We start from the raw sequence: 15,605 nt of genomic DNA, 5'->3' as shown, positions 1-15,605 counted from the left end.
TCACTGTTACATCAGCACCTTTTCAACTGATGCTGTCACACAGAAAGGTTACTTGTGCCTAGGAATCATACCTTATTTTTGCCTTCTATAATAGCTGTTCGCTCAGTGATGCTCTGGATCCTGTTTCCTATGTGGCTGCCAGCTTTCACGTTGAAAGATCCTTCAGTATAAGAGCAAAAACCATGCCTGAAGACAAAAAAGTGAAGTGAGTTTTTATTGATTTGGTGATAGACTGAAGCATTCAATTCATAAACCAAAAAAAATATTTTGGAAAGAGTAATCATCTGGGGAATCTGCAGGTGTTGTGATCACCATGCAAGAATGACTACACTTCAAAAAATCTTGAGGTTTGAAGCCTGATGGTTGGATTCATTTCCACAGCTGCCCCCAGAATATTACATTTCTAGAGTCAGTGTTAACACTTAACCAACTGCAGACTGGGAGGTCAAAATTTACAATCCAAGCCTAGATATAGAACTGTGTGAGAACAATGTGCCATTTCCAATCCTCCTAAATTTTCAGCCATTGTTGTGGTCAAGGCTTGGCTTCAAACATGAATTTATATTATTTTGAGTCCTAAGTTCAAGACAACTTACCTTTGTTTCAAGATCCATTCCTTAAAGTATTGGATGTTATCTAAATACTAAATATGCACAGGTTCTTTTTCTTATGAAAAAAAATGCAACTTTTTTTTTTTTTTTTTTTAGTTCTGTTTACAAAATGGCAAAATATCAATACTGGGATTCAATGATTACAAGATAAACAATAAAAATGACCATAATCCTGCAAATTAGTGAAGCAAGACAAAACAAAACCATATCTAACAATAAAAAGGATTTAAATGTTAATTTTATCTGAAAAAAAAAATCAAAATGTTAATGAATGGAAATATCAGGAAAAATGTTTTTGCCTTACGCAACAAGTTGGCTTATAATCAGAACATTCAGGTGTGGTCATGGTAGAACTAATTTGTTTCCCAAAGCCTAATTTGGTACACATGGAAATAAACACATTGGAATTCTTCTTAAATTCTGTCCATCCCTTTTCTTTGAGTATATTGAATTTTGCTTTTCATCCAACAATGAGTTGTTGCTTGTTCAATTCCAGCTTCAACAGTAGAGCTTAACCCTTCATCGGGGTCAAGCTCTTTCAAATACAATATGTTCCTTTGATCTTCCATGTATTTGAAAGACAAGAGTTGTTGTATCCATAATCAAGTTGTCCTGACATGTATATCAGTTGTTTGGAGAAATGACCCTTAAGGGCTGCTAACTGGATAACAGCATCTGATGCAATCCTGACCAAAGAATGAGGTTCATTTCCCTTCAGCTAACTGTGCAATTTGGTTAAACTTTGTGTTGTTTACAGTATCAATGGTACACTAACTTTACATGCTTGTTTTTAGTTGTGCAGCATTACAGCAAACCAGTGTCTTAGCAGACACTGCAGCTTAGAGAAAAGATGACAAGTAAACTAACTTGAACTGTAATCATTAGCACAAATCACATGAATGTGTGCCCAAATTCTTAACATGCATTGAGAGTCTCAGGGAGATGAAAAAACAAAAATCTGGAGCAGGTCATGGTCATTGATGCATGGAGAGAGAACAGGGAGAAATAGCATGGCAAGGAAGCCCTACACACACAACCATTTATTCTAGACTGGTTTAAAAGCCAGCTTCTAATACATGATTGTTGAGGCCAGGGTGGATGAAAGACAGCAGCATTAAGACAGCTGATGCATTCAGAAGGGGAAAATGTTTTAAAAATCACTCTGAAAGGTAGATGCCATTTACCACATTTAATGCTTTTAAAAGTCTGTTTTTGTAACAGGACTTGAACACAGAAGACATGATAATGTTGGTAAACTACTAGCATTTCCACACCATAGCAGATATCAGAAGTTATTTCAGCGTGCCAGTGCCACACAAACTGGCAGTATCAAAGGTGCATCCATGTGCCTGGATACTTGGGCAATCTCTGTACAGGAAGACAGACACCCCACTATCTCATTTCATTCATAATAGGTCATTTAAAAAATATTCATCCTTTCAAATAGATGGAACCGGTATTTTTCTGCACAGAATGAATTTGTATTTCTTTCTTACAAAATTGAAGATCTGCGCTTTTTACAATAAAAGCCTTTACTGAGACACATTTTGGTAAAGTACAGAAAGAAGGTATAATGCATATTCAGAAACAGGCTATGTATGTCTGAGAGACATCTCCAATCTCATTTCTTGCAGCTCTGCAGCCTTAGGCTTAGTTATTGTTATATTATTTTTCATAATTCCTTGAAAAGGACTGTATATATTTAGGTTGCAGTGTCATAGGGATGAGGACAGTGTCATGTCTTTGTCAATGCCTAGCACAATGGGGTGCTGATTACTCATTAATATCATAATACAAGCAACCATCATAATTACAATAACATCACAATAACAAGAAAAACACATGTAAACCACTAGATGAAATATTAGCCCTGCAGGCACATACGTGAGCTCTACTGACTTCACATACCGTATTAACTCCAAACTGCCGATTACGATGTTAATGCAATTATAGGAGAAAATCGAATACACTTAATAGCTGTTGTCCATGATTTCAATAAAAAACGAGTCCAAATCAAGCTGTGACAACATTATCTGACAGCCCACAGCGCACAGTGGGAGATTGGACTGCTCTCGTCCCGTGCCACTTCAGCTGCACGGTGTGCTGGCTCAGCAAGCGCTTGCAAATCAGTTTGAGTGGCTGCCTGGCAAAGTTTAGGACAAGGCTCAGACTCATCCCTTTGGATGCCGAACCAGATGCTTTCCCTCCCCAGCTGCCAAGTGCTCTCACTTTAACCTCAAAACACACCAGCAGAGCTCCAGGCTCCTCAGCGGGTTGCTCAGGTTATTACTCAGCCATCCTTCCTCTTCTTGCTGCCAGCGGTGCCACACGAAGTCACTGCTCCAGGCTGCAGCAGCAGGTAGAGACGAGCAAGTGGCAGATGGGAGGGATTAAGAGCCCGGTCTCCTGACCTGCCTTCAGCTCTTAACAACTGGCGTTTTGTAACTGAAAGGGAAGAGGCTCTGCGGCACTTAGATGTAGTCATCAAATCAAATGTTTCTGTTAAGTACAGAGGCTTGGAAAGAAGTAGGGAAGAAGGAAAAAAATAAAAAATTACCCCAGCTGGAATCAAAATACGTAATTATCTTCCAGCTCATATGATTGATATTTCATTTTGTGTGTCCTCACACATCAGATAGGTATTTCTGTGTCTTACAAGTAACTCAAAACTATCAACTCAGTAAAAGAGCAAGGTCATCCTACTTGTAGCAAAAGCTGCCAGTGTTTGCAGGGAAATTCCACTGAATTTTGGATATCTGAATCTTGCTCCAGACATCTCCCGAGTGCCTGTGTTCCTGAAATGGTTTGTTGATGGGATGAGCCTCATTGCTTTGCATATTCAGGAAAGTTTGCAGCAGGGTTACCGTCAGGTTAATGAAAAAGCACACAGTGTGCACAGAGGCTGATAAACAAGCTAGTATCTGCCAGCACATTTCTAAGCAGCTCTTACACCTGTTTTCCAGCTACACGTTCCTACTTCATGCTTGCAACCCTGCACATGCAGAGAGCCTGTATAGTAAAAGCAAAGGCTGTGTGCGTGCAAAGGTGTGTTTATAAATATTGTGTAATCTCAGATCGTGGTAATCCAGCTCTGCTGCTCTGCTCGGGTGCCAGGAGGCTCCGAGTGATCAAGTGTCCCCCCCCTCTAAGTGGTTTTTTACATGTGCCTGTGTGCGTGCTCGTTTGTGCGTTCGCCGGTGTGCACGGGCACGCACACACACCCACACGCACAGGCACTCTCGGGTCCTTTGTGTCAACAGCTTGAGAAGCAGGCTATTCATCTGCGAAAAAACAGGAGCCATTAATCCTCCTGCGGATTTCGGAAGAAGCCCAGCGCGGGGGCCGGGGAGGGGTCAGCGCTGCTCGGCGGGGGATGCTCCTGGCACTCCAAAAGGGCTGCCCTGGGACCCTCGTGCCCCTTTCAGCTTTGGGAGTTTGCCCTTCTCTGGGAGGGCAGGGGGGGTGTTATGCAGCCAGAAGCAATCTGGTCTTTAAAAAAGGTCTGTGGTGTGCGGTGCTGGCACCCAGAGGGGCCCTGGAGAAGCGGCCGGGGGGAGGGGAGCCAGCCTGCCTCTCAAGAATACATCAAGCCCTTGAGGAAGCAGAGTGTGCCATGTTTGAAGATGCAAAGATAATCACAGTGCTGGGAACCGTCTTGTGTAGCGGAGGAAGCCAAACAACAAGAGGAAAGCAGCATATGCTCCTGATTTCGCACAGGAAGCTAACAGCACCTCCTGCCAAAGTGAGATAAGAAAACTCCCATGGCCTATTCTGGACAAGGCCATGGTTATCAACCTCAGCTTCACGCTGTCCTCGCTCTGCTCCGCAGCCCGCTCCCTTTCCTAATGAGTTTCAGAGCCCTCACCTCTATTAGCATACAGCATGCCAAGCACAATAGTGTGGTATATTTATAACCATTGATGGGGAAAAGTTTCCAGGGTAAGAGTGTACTTCATGTCATCTTGATATATTTCACGGGAGTGAAACTACAAACCAGCTTCAAGCTAAAGAGCTGCCTGTGAAACTGCTGGTCTCCAAATAAAAGTGGTGTTCTTGTCACCCCAGTGATCCGCAGCAGAGCTTGGGAGCTGGGGTAAAGGGCTTCTCTGATGATTCACAGGGCAGATTTGAATCTCCATATGGCAGAGTCCTAAATGAGAGCCCTACACCCAGCTTGTGTCCAGACACATCTTCTTCCCCACTCTGGAGACAGTGCTAAAGGAGTGACAAATACCAACATAACAGCCCCGACCCCCATTTCAGCTGGAAAAATAACATCTTCATTCTTCTCATCATTTCAGCTCCTCCCCCCAGGACTCCTACGTGATGCCTTTGCAATCCTTCGCTCATGTACAATGCCATCCAATTCCCTCAGTGTTCCTTTTGGCAAAGCTACTGCAGCCTCAGTCACGCTCTTACTTATTGAGTAGCATTTGGCAATTACGCCTGTACTAGGAGCAAGAGGAAGCCCTAGTGTTACTGACGGTGGCTATTTTCAAGAATGATTAACACCAGGAATATTTATTTTCTCATCATCTATCCCTTTTTAGGGCAGTGATCTATTCCTAGCAGCAGCAGGGTGGCGTTATTATGAATTCAGGTTGGGCTGAAGCACGTCTCTCAAGACGTGGTGATGACGACACTAACTTCAAGACAGGAACTCTGGAAATTCCTGGAATTGTAAAGAATATATAGGAACTGCTTCCCACTTGGAGGTTATCAAAAAAAATCTGAATGACCCAGGCCTTGCCTGCCCTGCGCCTTGGCGCTCGGTGCTGTGCGATTGGTAGCACCGGGCTGGTGTAGCCACGTGTCCTGGGGAGCACTGAATCACAGCGAGGCCGGAAACAAGAGAGGGAAAATAGTAACAGGGAGCATGAACGGGCTGTGAAACGTGCTTTCTGGGGGAGGGGGGAACATGTGCTGGCTCCCTGCCAGCGCACTCCCTCTCGCTTTGGCTGCAACGTGATAACGCGCTTGTCGATTCAGGAGCCAAGGTCCAAGCATCCCCTCTGTCTCTCAGCCAAAAATAACCAGTTCCAGGTTGAAACACCAGCCCCACTGCTTTTGGTGACAAAGCTCCACTTAGCTCCAACCAAACTGGGATTTCATCCCTAGCACCTTCCCTGGTATGCACACATACATTGAGCACCCCAGAATCACAGAATGGCTTGGGTTGGAAGGAACATTAAGGATCATCTAATTCCAGACACCTGTATGTGAGAGTTTGAGGAGATCTTCTACAAATGGAACTGGACACTTTTTATATCACATATTGTATGCTGATTTACATTTATTTAGGAGCTCAGCAAGGAATACCAAACAAGAAGCTGCATTGATAGTGGCACAGGTTCCGTCTTTGCGTATCTCATTCTTCACACTTTTGCCTCTCTGCTCTCACTGTTCCAGGCCCTTACTTGTGCCCACTGCAGTGTCAACACTTGCTCACCAAGAACAGATGGGACACCACCAGCCCATTTCAGGTCAGACACTCTCATGACCCTGAGAAAGCAGTAACTGTCCATCACCACGCCTCGCCCTTGGCCAGCAGAACAGGAGGAGACTTGTGGCCAAGTATATTATTAGCTGTGCTGAGATTTTTCACTGATGAGATGCAGGGTGGCTGGAGGATTTCTCAGTGCCCCCAGTGCATTAGGCCATACTGGTATCTTGGTGTACTGCACAGTTGCCAGAGTAAGGACTGAGTTATTTTGTTGTTTTATAGGATTTTCTGCATCCCAATTGAGGGGGACACATAGAAGGAAAGCTCATTCTCTTGGGAAGATCCCAGATGTCCTGAAAGCCACCTCCTCCTGGTGAGGTACTACATCATTAGAAATAGTCAGCCTTGTTGCATACCACCATGACTATAGAAAAAGAAAGTCTGCTGTCTGCACACTGCCTTTTCTGCTGTTATCTACATGCAACCAGATTAAGGCACGGTGCTTCCCTTTCACACTCATCCATTCCAAACATCACTGCTTGTCCTGAACTACCTCAGTATGCTGCCACAGAAAGCCAATTCATCTGACTTTTCTCAAAGGAAGCAGGAAGATCAGCAGCAGTCTTGCCTGTCCCACCTTTCACCCCTTCATCAGCCCATGCATGCTTTACCACAGGAAAAAATAATAATAAATAAAAGCAAACAACAACAACAAAAACCAAAAACCAAACACAAAGTCCCAACACTTCTACATCTGCACAGCTGAGCAGCCTGAACACCAGCCATTGACAACAAAAAAATAGAAAACACATTTTGCTTTCAACTCCTTTGCCAGTACTTGAGACCTCTGAACATTACAGCATTTGGAAGTAGTTTTTGAGGATTTTTGCACATCCTGATGCAACCTGAAATTTTCTCACCTTGAGTTTGTTATCAGACAGTTATATTTTGCTTCTTGACCCTGCATTTCCTGCTTCACACTGCTTAGCAGTCTTCGTGGACACAGAATATGATCACATTTCAGCCAAGCCTTTCTTCCTTCCTTCTTGTCCTCCTCCTTTCCCTCCTTTGCTAGCCTGAAATCACTCTCGTCTCCCATGTGGTCACCATGACTCAACCTCCACTTTCTCTCACCATCTATGTCCTCCACAGAGGAGCTGAATGCTGGCTGGAACTACAGAGTTATCATAGCATTAAGTTTTCACAAGCTCCTAGAGCTTCTTGCTGGGAAAAAGGGGCCGAATTTAATAGTCTCTGGTAGTACTGAAAGGAAGAGGTCTTCTCCAGCTTGGTTGAGCAGTCAGAAACCTAAAGGGAAAGACCACGAAGCCTCTATATACAAAGTCTACCCTTACTCTGCTTCTTCTATTTCAAAATAAAAATAAAAATAAAAGTCCCTATATATAAAGTCTGGGATTTTGTTAAGACCCTTCTGGCACAAGTTATTTCCCATACACAGGTCACTCCTCACGGCTCACTCAACTTTGAGGCATAACCTCACATCTACACCTTCCCAAGATCCAGGTCTCCCCAGTGCCTTCCTTCTCATAATGCTGAAATTCCCTTCCTTTTCTTTGCTGTCCTTTTGGCTCTATAGAGGGGTAATTCTTTACTAATCTATTTACACAGTCCTTAATATTCCGTCTTTTTGACAAGCTGGAAGCACAATGAACACCCTTTCAAATACCATTTCCCAGTGATCAGCAGAAGAGATGAAAGAGCTGTTGCTGCACAGAGGCTGTGATTTAAAGATGGATTGTTTTCAGTTTCTCTTCAAGTAGGGGTCTGCGAGCAACTCTGGGCTGACTGGAGCCAGGGACTGGAAGTGCAGGCAGAAAACAAGGAAAGGATGAGAAAGAATGGAGGGAAACATTTTTAAGGAGAGAGGGGAGTTGATTAGAGGGAAAACAGGAAGAGAAAATACTGACAGATGTGGACATAAGACCAAGGATCCATCTACCCCATATCCTGTCTCAACAATGACCATAAGCAGATGGTTGGGGATGAGTAAGAACAGGACTAACTTCAGATACTTCCTCCCAATACTCCCCCAGTCACCAATTCTTATCAGCCCAAGAACTTCCTGCAACGGAGGCCATTTCTACACTTAAGAAACTCTCAGTGGATTTCTCTTCTAGGACTTCATGCAACCTCCCTTTGAAGCCAGTCAAACTTTTAGAACCCACAAAATCCTCTGGCAAGGATTTTCACAGATCTGCCACCCACTGCATGAACAACCATCTCTTTTTTCCATCTTGAATTGCAGTCCTCCTGGTTTCATTTCATGGCCCCTATTTCTTAAACTGGAAGAAGTATATACGACTGATCCTTGGACCTACGTATCCTTCACTAGCCTGTAGATATCTACTGTGTAGAAACCAAGTCAACTATTTTTCATGCTACAGAGCACTGACCTTATAATTCCTAACACTCAATTTTTTTGGGGGGGCTGTTCCTTATTGCCATTGCTTTCACAAACCTGCATATCACAATGCTGATATTTTTCTTTGTGTTATTAATGATCAGACAATGGCTTATCGTTTCATGTGTGAAAGTCAGACTGCTTTTTCCTATGTACATCATGAGCTTTTATTTTCAGTGGACTTCATCTGCCACTTTATCACTCACATACTCAGATTCATAGAGTTCTGCATTTCTTCGCAGTCAGCCCTCATCCTTACAAATCTGAATGACTTAGTATCATCAGCGAACTCTGTCACCTCCTTACCACCTTCTCCAGGTTATTTCTGAACATGTTGACAAGTACAGACCCCAGCACCAGCTCCTGAAAAACTTCACCGGTCACCTCCCTGCACTGCAAGAACTGACTGTTCCCTCCTAACCTCTGTTTTCTATTTTTTAACTGAATATTTTTCTTTCTGACTATGATCTTACCTCATACACCATGCCTGTTCAAAGCCTTCTGCAAAGGGTTTTTGAAAGAAATAGACATAAAAGGAAAAAGGATGCTAGCTAAAGTTTGTATATTTTTGTAAAAGGTGTACTCAGTCCAATAATAGCACTCCATTTATAATCATGCCTAAGCACACACAGCTTGACCCTGTGCCTTCCTCGGCCAAGAGCCCCTGCTAGCACAGGAGGAGGTTTATGGCCACAGGCTGGGACGTTCCCATGGCTCAGACACCACTGCTGCCCCACGGTGAGTAAAAGACCAAGCAATAATGTTCAACCACCTGCACGGACCCATGTCTTCTTCCTTAAGAATGGGTGTCAGACTGTCCTCAGTAAAGCCAAGAGACCACCCTTTGAACGGAACCACAGAAAAAGAAACGAGCAAAAAAAAAAAAAAAATTGATAGGAGAACCAGATTTTAAAACATGATACGAAGCAGAGACACTCGTCACCATCTGGATGTTACTCTAGTCCTTATATTTTAAGTTTGATCGATAAGCAGTTAAGAAAAGTTACTAGAGCACCATAATGCATTTTCTGCTGAATTATTTTCTATTGGACTTGGAAAAATGTGATTTAAAGTGACTTGAAAGTTAGCAATATCAAAATTGGAAAGCTTGATCTTCTGGTTCAGCTAAGACCCATAATGAAACCTTTGATAACATTTACAGCCTGCACAGTGAATTCATTAGTGCATTCACTACATTACCCTGGGGACAGACTGTGGCAAACTGTAGCTTGTGTATAGTGTATATTTACTGGGTTGTACTGAGTGCATAGCGTATATGTACCAGGTTTATTTATCCACATGCATATGCCTGATCTGATTCACATGGCATTTGGTAAGTAAAATATTAAAAAAAAGATATTTTCCAAAATATTGACTGAGGACAGGGATGCTGTCCCTTTTATCTGTTTTCAGAGAACAGGAGGTGTTCACAACAAGCATTGATTTCTGGCTCATAGTGGAAGTGAAGAATGAGATGCTGCAGTAAACTACTTGGTTGGTCTGAAACAGATTAGACACTTTCACTTCTCTCTTTCTTTAGGCTTCAAATTCTCTGCAAGTCCATGTTGCCACAACGTACACTCATGTCTCTTCCTCTACATTTTTTAGAAATATATGGGAAAAACACAGAGCCTGATTTTCATTTACACTAACCCTTTTCCACAACTGCAGCAACAAAAAAGGAAATAACTAGCATATTTATTTCATGTAGCCATTTTAAATACCTTTACATTACCAGATCACTGCAAGATAATTTTCTTGTAGTAGGGAATGGAAGGTACAAAGGCCACCAGCCAGATCCTCAGCCAGTGTGAATTTAGAGCTGAGGATCTGGCCACATGTCAAATTAAACAAAAGCATTTTTGAACTACCTGTTTATTAATGGCATCTGACCTAGTTTTACCAGCTCTATGGACTCAGACTTCCCCTTCCCGAAAATAGAAGGTGGCATGGGGAACAAAAACAGTCGCTGTGGACAAACTAATGGGCATCAATGTTTGCAGACATCCACAATTAAATTTGGGTGGTTCAGTACATTTCTAATTAAGTACAATTAACATTTGTTCTTTACTTGTTCATTTTACATACCTCAGTGATGTTCCAAACCTAGTTTTCTCTGATAATCTGTGCGAGCACATCCTAACGATTCTGCCTGTCAATCCTTTATTAATACCCTGACATAAACAATACAGAAATGCAATTAGACTGCTATGCACACACGCCCTGCTTCCTCTTTCACTGAAGCTGGTGAGAGTCTGGCCATGCCCTTTCGTGATGGTAGTTCAAGTCCTTTTATCTCTCTGCAGAGGTTTTGGGGAAAAGTTCTAGTTTTTGCCTCGTTGAGATCCACAACATTCTCCTCTCCCTCACTCTGCAGTGCTAGAGAGCTATTTCTGTAGAAAATAATTCACATGGCCCTACCTTTGCACCACAGACAAGCCCCAACGGTAGGCAATATTCCCCTTTTATCACTCCGTGTTAAATCAGCAGCAACTCCACTGTGGTGCGCGCATCCATCCATCCACCGCAGAGCATCAGGAACACTGTGGTGTCCTGAGATGGCTCCATGGCAGTGGTACCAGCTCATGGCAATGCTGCATGGTCCCTGGTTCCTGCTGCCCACTCCTGTCCTCAGCTTCAGGCATGCAACCCATTCATTCCCAATCCCGTCCACCTCACAGTCTTGCTAGGATGATCACAGGGTTGGGAAGTGGGGGCAGAAATAGTTTTGGGTTATTTTGGGTTATTGTCAGTTCATATCTTGACACTACAGCTCAGGGGACAGAATTAAGGTCTTTCCAGAGACCTTCTTTTTGCAGGTTCCTCCACAATACCTTTGTGATTCTCTCTCCCTCATGCAAGCACACAGAAAAAAAAATCTAAGTAAATAAATAAATAACAGACTGACTTGATGGCAGGGTTGAAAATTAATAATCTGACACTCGGTTTGAGGCTAACCATAACTGATAGCTCAAGGTGGCAGAAAGGTGCCAGGAGAGCTGGAACACCTGAGATAAAATTTCATTGCTTCTTCTGTCTGCAGTTTCTGGAGGGCTGATCAGTCAAGCCCTGGGCAGAGCACAATGAATGTCTCTCTGGAACTGCCTACATGGAAATGTCCAGAGAGAGAAACTGCCCTCAAATGACACTGCACCAGAGTGGAGGAAACCAGTGCTTACACTGAGCAATATCAATATCCCACATGCCTTTCTTGGCAATCTCTGCCAGACCAGCTTAAGATAAACACAAATCTGCTGAAGAGATTCGGGTCAAGAGCCATGACCATCAAGCACATCCCTGGGGTGGGGATGCTCGTTCTGCAGCCTCGGAGCTGATGAGCTGTAGGTGGAGACCAGCCTTGGTGGCTCCAGAGAACATCAGCAAGCCCTGCCCTGACTGCCCCTCCACAAGACTCAGCTGATAACCCAGCCTGAGCAAAAACGGGGCCAGGAAGAACAGCAGGGTGGTAGGGAAGAGGCCGAGGAGACTGCTCAAGCAACAACTTCATGATGGAGGTCATCAATCTTCTGCTATATCCACTGAGCAATGAATATACATATCTGCTGCCTTGTGTGGAATAAGCTGACACTGGATAAGAAGTTTCTCAGGAAGAAATGATAGTCATTTAAGAAAGACTAATCTTTCATTTTGTTAATTTCATTTTATTTTAACTCATTCCATTCTCCAGTGACATTTCTCTGCTGTATCTGAGTTGCTGTATCTGAATAAGCTTGAAAAATAAACAAACAAAACAACAATAAATAACCTTATATATATATAAATATATATACATACTTATATATATATATATTTGCCCAGCCAGTTTTTCTTGTCTCTTTTATGTTTCCTCATTGGGATGAAAATCAGAAGTTAATTTTTCCACCTATCCATCTAGTTACCTATCTGCTAGTTAGCAAAAGGGTACTTAATGGTCATAGAGTTGGTTAAGCAAACTTATTTTAATGGAAAATAAAGCACAGAGAATTTTAATGACATTCTTGGTCTCTCTGCATTCCAAAAAGTTAAATCTGTTGAGAAATTTGAAACTTTTTATTATTATTATTTATTTATTTTATTTGCTACCAGGAAACTATGGAACCTGTTTAATTTGGCTGGCTTCCTGTTGCTGTCTTGAACAATGCACAGAGGAGGGTTATGCAGATTGTAATATTAATTACAAAGCACTAAAGAATATTTAAACTTTTTTTTTTCTTTTTTTATTTTTTTTTTAAAGCAGTGGAATCCACTGAGATATTTTTAGGATTTTTGAAACAGAAATACTGTCTGAAACCACAATTGAAAGAAGCAGCCAGAGAACCTAGTGGTTTCTATTAAGGATACTATGGCAACAGTCCTTCAAAAAATAATTAAAAAAAAAAAAATCTCATTTATTCACTGTAAGACATTCCCCAGCTTTCAGTGATAGGACTCAAATGATGTAAAATTAAGCGCATATATATCTGGAAGCAAAAAGATCTGTGTGCTGCAAGGTCTTTGCAGCAACAAAAGCTTTATACTTAGAGACCTAGAGTGTTTCCTGCATCCTCTGGCATGGGACCCAGAAACTCAATGTGAATCCTTACTGCAGTGTGGTGAATAATGGTAACATATGAAGGTCTATCAACATGAGGTACAATTTTTTCACCTGTGCTTAGAAACAGAGCAACATTTTAGTCTTGGAAACCTAATGGTGGGCAGGTAAATCCAAAGCAACAGCTGTAATTGGAGAAGAAGATACATTTCTGATCTGTTTTCCAAGGTACCTGCCTCATTAGTCTGTTACTTAAGCAAGTGTCACCTCACACAAGGAAGGAAGAATGGTGAAAAGGATGGGATTGAATGGTTTTCCAGTGCTTTGGGGAGAACACCTACACTGGCACAGATGTCAGCCCTGCAGCTGGCACAGCTAGTATTTTCTGCTCCCTTCCTGGAGCAGGAGACAAAATGCAATTATTCAGGGATTCCTGCCATTCTGTTATACTTAATTGTTGCCATATTTTTCACAGGGAGTCACTCCAGTCACCTTATGCAAAGCATTCAAAATGGTGTTCTCCAAACTACTTCTTCAATGAGTGTTTGAAGGAGAAGGAAGGGGAGGGGGGTAAAAAGAATTGTCACAGAACAATTATGAAGGCAATTTGGAAGCAAGTCTGGAAACAACCTTGTAACAGAGCCAATAGCTGATGTTTAAATTGCTACATTTCTCCTTTGATCACCTGTTCACACTTCCACTTAGCATTTAATTGAGTCTACAGTTTAGCACATTATTAAACACCTGCTTGTGGATATTAATTTTTATTGCTTGTTAACAGAAGGATATATTTGACTGTGTGACTGTGTGAGAACACCACTCTTACTCCCAAAGACGATCCAACTGTTTTACCAGCACCACACTGTGTTTTCAATCCAGAGTACGCATAAATGTGTAAACATTTAAAAGAGACTAAAAGGTTGAAATTTTTCATATATGCCTTTCATGGGGTCTACCTACTTAAAAGACGTGGCATTTTCATACACCTTACATTACTACACAGAATTCTGTGACCCATGCTTCAAAGATAACATAAAAGAGAGACAAAATTCTGACCTTACCTGTCCTTGAAATGGAGAATTTCAGATTTTACCTATTCTAGCAAAAGGAGAGATTGCTAGTGCCACCTCTTGGTGAAAAGGGCACAGAAAGCCATTTATTTGCATAATCCCAAAGCAAGGTGTAATGGGAAAAGCAACATGTGCTTCCAAGAAGTGTTGCCTACAATTTACAAGCACCCTTAATTTGTAATAAACTGATTGTCCTATTTAATTGAACGAGGTGTCTTGTATCCCCACAGTTAAGCACATACAGAAATGTTTTTCTGGATTGGCATTAAAACACAGTTCTACTAGAGTGTTAAAGAAGTTAAATCCTATGTAAAGTGAATAACTTCAACTGAGACTTGGAAAATATTGGTTCCTTAGCTTTCATTAGGTTCTTAAATATCTTTGTTGCACTATGCTCCAAATACATTAAATGTTTGAACTCTTCGATAGTAGCTTAATGCTAATGCCATTGTGGATGTAGAGTGTTAATCATTAAGATTGTGTCAGATTTTGAATCCAGGAAGAGCTTTGGATAAATTAGTCAACACGCACAAACTTATCATCATCAGTCACAAAAAGCTCAAAAGAAATCTTAAATATAAAAGAGGATTAGTTAAGTGCCACATCAACATCAACTAGGCTTGCACAGTCCCATTTATATTTTGCACTGTTGAAATATTATCTGGAGAATGCTGGTCACATTTGTCTTGCTGAACTAAACCTATGAGTCATTGTATCATAAGAAAGATTTGATCCTCATAATAGAAAAAATCTTTAAGATTATTTGTGTTGAATTTCAAAATAAACCGCACAGTGAAATCACAGTGTGGTGACAAAAGTATGGAGGAAAGCAAGGAAATCTCCTCCCTGAGAAAGTATGAGCAAGACATTGCCTGCAAGTCTTCCCTCACAAAAATCAAAAAGCAATTATGGCCTCTGAGCATTGCATGCATGAATAGTAATGAACTGTAAATAAAAGTAAGCAACAGTAAAAAACAATGACTCTGCACCCCATTTTCAAATAATGATGCAGAAAATACCACATTTTGTCTGCATGTTTACTTAAAAATAAAGCAACACATACTCTACTAGCTATCAATGTTCATGGTAAGCTTTATTAAGTTAATATCAAAATATAATAGGAAGGGAAGACAAGCTAAGCATAAGTAAGGAAGCTGTCCTACCTTGTTTTGGAATGGTTTTGTCTGCAGGGGTACCACATCCATGTAATTTTTGGCTGAGGAACACCATACACAGTGCATGTCAGCACTTGTTTGCTGCCCAGTGAATACAGATTGGGATCAGGGAATGATGATACAGCATTTTCATATATCTGGGGTTTCACTGTAAAGGGTAAAAATTAGAAAGCTATTAAAAGCAACTCATTTCCAATGTATTACATGATCATGAAAATCCTACATTCCTGCAGGGTGAGTAATAAAAAAATCCCCAGGAGGACAAAGTAAAACAGCTGGAATAAGTTGAGTCAGATGAGCAGTTACTAACACATTTAAGTCATCAGGAACAAGTATGTGACCGTGAAAGACAG

At 41.6% G+C, this 15,605-nt stretch overlaps 1 protein-coding gene across 1 annotated transcript in view; it reads right to left on the bottom strand.

Moving 5' to 3' along the window:
• The window catches only part of FLT1 (fms related receptor tyrosine kinase 1), a 107,762-nt gene that overhangs the window by 54,710 nt on the left and 37,447 nt on the right, over nt 1–15,605 (bottom strand). Inside the window, exons 10-11 of the mRNA XM_035325461.1 lie at nt 15,241–15,400; nt 72–186 (exon numbers count right to left, since the gene is read on the bottom strand). Coding sequence (XP_035181352.1) covers nt 72–186; nt 15,241–15,400 — 275 coding nt within the window. The remainder of the gene's footprint in view (nt 1–71; nt 187–15,240; nt 15,401–15,605) is intronic.

Source organism: Oxyura jamaicensis, chromosome 1 (genome assembly GCF_011077185.1).
Source record: "Oxyura jamaicensis isolate SHBP4307 breed ruddy duck chromosome 1, BPBGC_Ojam_1.0, whole genome shotgun sequence".
NCBI classification, from domain to species: domain Eukaryota; kingdom Metazoa; phylum Chordata; class Aves; order Anseriformes; family Anatidae; genus Oxyura; species Oxyura jamaicensis.
This window is presented reverse-complemented; position numbering and strand designations above follow the sequence as displayed.